This window comes from Wasmannia auropunctata, unplaced genomic scaffold (assembly GCF_000956235.1).
Source record: "Wasmannia auropunctata unplaced genomic scaffold, wasmannia.A_1.0 LD335295.1, whole genome shotgun sequence".
NCBI lineage: Eukaryota > Metazoa > Arthropoda > Insecta > Hymenoptera > Formicidae > Wasmannia > Wasmannia auropunctata.
The window spans coordinates 9590-18023 of NW_012027595.1; the positions used below are offsets into that span (position 1 = coordinate 9590).

The 8434-nt window shown below is 24.2% G+C and overlaps 1 protein-coding gene across 1 annotated transcript; it reads left to right on the top strand.

Moving 5' to 3' along the window:
• The first annotated feature begins 179 nt into the window (after positions 1-179).
• On the top strand, positions 180-8226 carry LOC105457291 (protein Mpv17). The gene is made up of 4 exons (XM_011701885.1): positions 180-638; positions 2546-2655; positions 7487-7708; positions 7786-8226. Exons 1-4 carry the CDS (start codon positions 566-568, stop codon positions 7915-7917), a joined length of 537 nt encoding a protein of 178 aa, XP_011700187.1. The 5' UTR covers positions 180-565; the 3' UTR covers positions 7918-8226.
• The last annotated feature ends 208 nt before the right edge of the window (positions 8227-8434 follow it).

Below are 8434 nucleotides of genomic sequence, written 5' to 3' on the forward strand. Positions count from 1 at the left end.
ATATTATAAATTGAGGTTAAACTTCAATATGAATTGCTGCAAAATTCCTTTTCATGCGCAACAAATGCGGTGGAAACGATTCTGAAAAATTTGAATCACGTGACATTTTGCTGCTGCTGCGTGCTGCATATGAAAAGGCACCTTCATGCTTCTCTCTGGTATGTATATATGTATATACACGATACACATCGTTCATACAAAAAAAATCGTTGAATGAAAATCGATCATAATGCTTTGCTCTCTAACGTTAAGTTCTAAATTGAGATTGGTTGATTAGTAATTAATCTGCGTTTAGAACAGTTTAGAACGTCAATACATTAAATTACATAACTGTGCACAAAACATCATCAGTTTAATCAATTATGTGCAATAGCTATATGTGCCATCCGATTTTTATGACCAGTCAGAATTTTGGCGCTGTCATTGTTTAGATTCTATACTTGTGATAAAATTTATGTGCTTTATATATTATTTTAACAAATAACCTAAAATTATCTTATATATACCATTAAACATACATGACGTACGTACTTCAATAATTAATATTATTGAGAAACATATAATTATGCGAAATATAAAGAGATTATATCAAAGAATGTTAAGAAAACATCCTATGGGTACACAAGCAGTACAAGCCGGTAATTAATAGTTCATTATAATTTATCATGCATGCACACCTACGCGCGCATAGTATACACATATATAATATTTATATTATTTATACAATATTTTTAATAACTGTCAAGGTCATTTACCTTATATTTTGATAAAATTACATTTATTTGACGTCTCTTTGTTAAAAACATATATTTAAAAAACAAAAATTAATCGCCATTTGTTACTCTAATTATAAAACTAGTAATTAAGCATTAAAGATGATGTATTTAAAGGTTAGAAAATCTGTTATACCTGAAATGAAATAATATGCGCATGTGCTAAGCCTGTGCTACAATCAGCTATGATGGAAATAACGCGCGAAATATAAAATCTAATCTAATATATAGATAATTTTTTCGTTTTTACTACAAATTCCTTCGTCCCACCACTTCATTATTCATATCTATTTCAATCCAAAGAATTTTCAATTCCGTTCAATTAATTCGAAGATATTCATATAACTGTCGGTATAATTAAATTCCAACCTTCCAACATAGAAAAGAAAAGAAAGCTATATATATTGTCATCTTATAAAAAATAATAAATAAATAAAATTTGAGCAATAAGACTACAATGTATTATAAAAAAATATTTTTTTTATAATAAAAATAAATATTTATGTCGAAAAATTTGAACAAAAAATTACTTGAATGTAATTTAGATATTAATAATTCTGATGAATAATTAAATTATTAATAAATTATTAAATTTTTTAAATTATTATTAAATTATTAATAATTAAATAATTCTGATGTTAGTTGTTTAGTAGTTGGTAATACTGAGAGAGCCAAAACTGATAAATAAAAGTGCAGAAAAGATATAAATGTCACAGAAAAAATATAAAGGTCGATTTATTACCAATAAACAATTAAAGAAAAAATATATATGTATACTTTTGATAAAAACAATATTAAAAAAAAGAAAGTGTCGAAAAAAATAGTACTCTAATTTATTTTCCGCAAAAGGACATCAATTAATTGACCTTGAGATTGTATGTCATGTGCCATATGAATTGACGTTGCCACAATTTCACCAGTATAACGCCATTATCTAAATAGATGTGAATAATTCATAAACATTTTACACTTGTACACGAAAATAATACGGTCAAAATTCATCTTTTTAATTCCAAAATGTTATTTAAACTTTATTCTTTCATATGGATATAACTTTTTAATTTTTTTATATTTTGTTTACAAAAAAATTATTTAAAACTCTTTCTCATAAAAATTTAAGCTATTTTAGAGAATTATTAAAGAAAACTTACGGTTAAAAAATTTGAAAAAATTCAGAAGTGTCTAAATGTTAATTGTAAATTTATTCTCAAAATTTGAACAAGTTTTTATTATGTGAAAAAAACTCATGGAGAACCTCCTTAAAGGATTTCACAGACCCTGTAGTGGTGGGGAAGATTACTAAAAGTTACTCATGGTGATCTAGGGTTAATCGCATTAATCTTGGAGTTACGATTATATCTATGGTTACGATGCAGAAAAACAAATGCAATAAACAATAAATTGGCAATTGGAGCCAAGAGTTTTTAAATGGTAGCTTTCATACATTTTCGATAATTCTCATTGTCAATTGTAATTATGGCTGAATCGCTTATTTCTTAAATTTTATTATTTATGTTTTTCTGTTTATTCTCAAAGTAATGAACGGCGATTTTTATTTTCAAATCTTTGTTTTTAAATAAAAGACACCGAATATATAAATGTATACTTTCATCAATAAAGTGAGGGACCTAAACTTATAACAGTTATTATATTATACATATTTACATTTAAATATTTACATTATATATAAATATTTCATGTAAATTACAATAATATAATTATTTGTATAATATAAATCATTATTTTTATTATTAATATAATTGAATATATAGGAATATTAATGGGACTCGGTGATCAAATTGCACAAAATTTCATAGATAATTCGAAAACTATTGATTTTGTACGTACAATGCAATTTACAGGAATCGGCTTGTTCATTAGTGTAAGTAATTACAAATTTATAAATGTTATATTATAGTATTTAATATTTATGTTTTTTTTAAATATTTCTGATATATTTGTTCAGTCTTTAATTTAGTATTATTCTGACAAAATATTTATAATTTAATTAATATCTAAGAGTTCAAGCATTTTAAGCGATTTGGGAAGCAAGCGGGGAACTGGGTTAATTCATCTTTTGTCAATTTTACTTGCTAAAATCCAAAAATCGTAGTTAAAATTGTCATAGTATCCGAGAAATATTTTTTTTACATTTTAATTTTTTCATATTAAACAGAAAAAAAGCAACGATGATTTTATTACTTTGTTGAACCATGTCTGCAAATCTCTCTTTGTTTTTATGAAAATATGTTTTGATGTTATTTAAGCCTTTATCTTTTCTCATCAAGGCTTGAGAATCTGCAAGTTATCTTAAATTATGTATACATTTTAACTTTGCATCGAAAAGTATAAAAGATGCGGAAAAATATTTCAAATAAAAGTTGTACGGTCTGAAGAGAGACAAATAATGGTAAAAATAATTTTTGAAAAAAAAAATTAATTTTCAAGGTCATATAAAGGGTAGTATTCTTTATATCGAATTATATAATTTTTTTCATAGTATGATTCTTTTAATTATTTTACATATAAAAGTATTGGTAAAGTTAGGTATCGAAAATTTACCCAGATAATAAAATGCGCGCATTATGAATCTCATAATGCGCTCACGCGAGCAGAATTATCCACATGGTGTGAGTGTCATACGGCTTACAGATGTGTCCTCAATTGAGTGCCATATATATTGCTCGCACGCATGCAGACTCACGCGTGAGAGTGAAATGCGACTCAGGCGTGCGAGCGATATTATGAATCTCAACTGAACCCTGTTAAAAAAAATTAGGTGGGAATTCATATAGGAAACCCATATGGATAATCCATATGGGATTCCATATCATTTCCTATGGGAATTTCGGCCAAAAATCTAGGTCCTATGTGAAAATCCATGTGGATTCCTATGTAATAATCCATATGGATTCCTATACTGAGAAAAATTATTAGAAAAAAATTATTTTATTTTATTTCATTATTACATATTATTTTTAGAGTTTAATATTCTGCATATTTTCTATTTTATTAATTACAATTTATACGCAGATTTATAATTTTTGAAAACATCAAGATTCGAACCTGAGATCTCTAAAACTGCAGACTTGTACGCTAACGCTGAGCTAATGATATTTTGTACAAAGACTTATTATTATTCTTTCCATTATTCTTTCCATTATATATTCTATACCTCTGAGTTCTCGTGTCTAAACAAATATGTACTAAAAGCCAACAGTAACAGTTACACACAACAGTTACAACAGTCGCACATGATTGAAACTTTTCAATAATCATGTATTTTTTCAGACAGTATCTCTTACAATCTTAGTTTTTAAATATTACTGTATTTTTTTGTATAAATTTATATGTAGAATACAATTTTGGATTTTATATATAGATATACAGAATATACAGAATCTAAAAAAATTATATAAATTCGAAGTAGAATACTATTTGAAATCTCAGTTATAATTAGACAAATATATATTCAAGGTCGATTTAAGTCTGGATCACTCGGTATATAATATACTGCATGAATATTATATAAATTATATAGTATTCATAATATAATATTATACCACATAAATATATCTATTATATGGAGTTTTATACATCACATGGATTCCCAGATGAATTTTCATACACCATCTGGATTTCTAGATGGATTTTCATACATCATGTGGATTCCCAGATGGATTTTCATACACCATGTGGATTTTTGTTTATTTATTAAGCTAATAAAATATGAATTTTATGTTAAATGTATTTAAATACTTATGTCATAAAAAGCATATTTTTATCATTGAAAAATATATTTCCAATATTAAAACGTACAATAAATATTTTTCAAAAGTTTCAAAAACATTTTAAAAATAAATTCCACATGATACAGAAATGTATAATCAATTAAATATAACAAAATGTACTGATTACTACTATTAAATAACATTTTGCAATAAAAGCGCTTATTATAATATTATCATTCTTGTTGTTACATCTTGGTGTAATTACATTATTATTATTCAATATAAGAAAAGTTTAGATTATAAGTTTTAATTATAATTTTTCAATTGTAAAAATGATTTGTTTTATTTGTCATTTTGTTATTATAAATACATTGATTTGGATTTAATAACTTAGTTTACGTTATTTTTTTTATGTATACGATGTTAATAACACATTTTGTTTATAGAAAATCGTCAAATCACAAAACGCGAGAAGAATATTAAAAAATTATTATACAATACATATGTTAAATACACAAAAAATATTTACAAATAGTTTACTTTAATGTTATTACTTTGAAATGATTGAAAGTTAATATTAAAAAAATCGTTTTTTTCTATTGTTAAAATAGAAAATAAACATTTTAGAAACATATAAAAAACATTTCAAAAATATTTTATATTATTTAAGAAATAAAGAATAAATATTAAACAGAAAATATTTTAAAACTGTTTAATACAATTTTTTTACATTTATATAGAAATAAAAAGTAAATGTTCTAAACATTTTATAAACATTCGATTATGGATATAAATTCCAATAAAAAAACATTAAAAATGTTTTTAAAAAATTATATTTCAGTTTAGTTTATGTTTTAATTTTACTCAATTTTTTCTACAAGACTAATAATTGTTTAAAAGTCTATAAAAATTGAGACATTACTTTTTTATGCGTTAAGAAAAATCATCATTCTCCCTTTATAAAGGGGAAGGAAATTTCTAAAATAATTTAAATAAGACCGTCGTATTATATATATATATATATATATATATACATATAAAATTTAAAGTTTAAAAAATGCCAAAAATTTAAATTAAAATTAAAAAATTTGTCCATATAGTTTTTAGAAATAACATATAATTTTTTAAAAACTATTTATCATGGAATGCGAGAACGAAAAACATCCAATTTTGCTAAAATTTAAAAAATATAAAAAAATCCAAAATTATCAACATTTTCAAAATGTTTACATTATTTATATTATTGATATTTAACACATCAAACAAATAGATATAAAAGTTTTTAATTTTTATACTTTAAATTATTTTACACTTACAAACTATCAACAATTTTTTAATTTGAATAATTTATTTTTGAATTATATATGTATATACATAAATTTCATTTTAATCATTATCATTAAAATAAAATGTTTTTACATTTGATAATGAAATATTAAAAGTTCGATATTTTTGACGTATACGACGATATTTTTCACACTTTTAAATATTTTAACCATGCATTTTTGTAATTTTAGCTATTCCAATTATTGAGATTTAAATCGTTCACACTTGTCTTCTTCATACATGATTGTATAGTGGCTTTTACGCTCGTCATGTCGTGAAGATAACATGAATGCGTTTTTACACATACGCGTGATGATCACACAGTGATCAATCCATACAATTATAACAATATATATTATTAAATACGCGTATATTATTATTATTATTATTATTATTATTATTATTATTATTATTATTACAATGAATATATAATTTTCTATAATTGTATTTACGATATTAAATATGCAACCTTTTTTTCATAACTTATATATACGCTCACACATGACTGTATAATGCTACCTTTTATGCACGCACGTGTGCTTCTATCACTTACAATTAGTGAAGACATTGTGAATGCATTATTGCACGCGTGATAATCATGCCGTGAAGGTAATATGAGTCACTAATTGTTATCTGGGTACTAGTTTACATTAGAAATATTTTATACTTTATTATGCCATATTTCGACATAAAATATGAAATATCTCATAAACTATTGATTTTTTGATAATTAATTAGTACCTTAAGTAAATATTAATTAATACTTTTATGTTTTAAAATTATGAGATGATTCGATTGGAGTAAAGAAAACACTCACAATCAGTTGCTTTCAAAAAAATATGCAATTTATGCAATTTAGAACTACGTATTTTTTTTAAAGCAACTGAGCATTTTCTTTACATCAATCAATTTATCTCATTAATTTGTGCATAAAAGTATTTACGATACAATTATCAAGAAATTATCAAGAAATCAATAATTTGAGATATTTCATATTTTATGTTGACATAATAAAGTATAAAATATCTCGTGAACTATTGAATTTTCCATACCTTTACCTTAATACTTTTATATGCAGAATTATTTAAAGCAATCAAACTATATAAAAAAATGGCGATACCCTTTTATACATATGTGACATTAAAAAATTTTTTTCGAAAAATATTTTTATCATTATTTGTCCCTTTTCAAACCATGTGGCTAATTTTATCTGAAACATTTTTCCGCATCTTTTATTACATACTTTTCGAGATATTTCGGTATAAAAGTTAAAATGTGTACATACAATAACTTAAGGTAATTTGCAGAGTCTCAAGCCTCGATGAGAAAGAATAAAGACTTAACATCGATCTAAACATATTTTTATAAAAACAAAGAAAAATTCGCAGACATAGTTCAACAAAGTGATAAAATCAACGTTGCTATTTTTCTGTTTAATATAAAACAATTAAAATTTGAAAAAAATTTCCCGGATATTAGGACAATTTTAACTACGATTTTCGGATTTCAGAAAGTGAAATTGAGTAAGAAAAAAGGTGAACCCAACGTTCCCCGCGTACTTCCCAAATCGCATAAAATGCATGAATTTCTTTATATAAATTAAGGTATTGTAGTAATATGGAAGTTCAAATATATATTAATGACTACGATATATAGGGTCCAGCAACAACAACATGGTATAGGATTTTAGATAAATACATAGGTTCTAAAGGTCATTCAGTTGCAATTAAAAAGGTTGCTTGTGACCAATTGTTCTTTGCACCTACATTCTTAGCAGTTTTACTTGTCACTATTGGCATTTGCCAAGGAAAAGATATTGAAAGACTAAAAATAAAGATGACAAATGAATATAGTGACATTTTAAGGAATAATTACAAGGTAACAAACAATAGAAATCATATCATAGAAATTTTCTTTTATTCTTTTAATAAACAAATATTATAATTTTGTTTTAGGTGTGGCCTATGGTACAACTTGTAAACTTTTCTCTGGTACCTTTACATTATCAAACTTTAGTTGTACAGTCAGTTGCATTACTGTGGAATACCTATGTTTCATACAGAACAAGTTTGGATAAACATAATTAATTAATAAAAAACTATAATTTTTTTTATCTCTTATAAGAGATAAATTATATAAAGAAACAGGTATTATGATCATTCCGACATCTACAAGAGGTTATTATTCCATTTCGTAATATTAGTAGCATATACTTATTATAATATACTCCTGCTTCCTTAAGATTCCTGTTGAATTAATTATTCCTCAAAAGTGAGAAACCGTGATTTTTTTCTTATATTGTATGTTCTCATACTATACTGTAAAATAAATTAATATTTTTTCTAATTATCGCTTATATTTAATAATTAGTAAAATATACCGAAAAGTTTTCATTATCCTCTCTGCATTTCTTTTTTTTATCAGTAAATTCATACAATTCAGTCCTTGCTTCATATATTTCCAATTATTTCCAAAACGGTATTTATACCAATCGATCAAAACTTACAGCAATTATTAAACAAAGTGAAAACAGAATTTATCATTATATATATATTACCAGGGTTAGCTACAAGGTTAATTTTTTAACTTTTTTTTTTAAACTAA

Coding starts and splice junctions, on each gene's coding strand:
- LOC105457291 (XM_011701885.1), top strand. CDS start 566: ATGCGAAATATAAAGAGATTATATCAAAGAATGTTAAGAAAACATCCT. Junction 639..2,545: donor TACACAAGCAGTACAAGCCG/GTAATTAATAGT, acceptor TTGAATATATAG/GAATATTAATGGGACTCGGT. Junction 2,656..7,486: donor GAATCGGCTTGTTCATTAGT/GTAAGTAATTAC, acceptor TACGATATATAG/GGTCCAGCAACAACAACATG.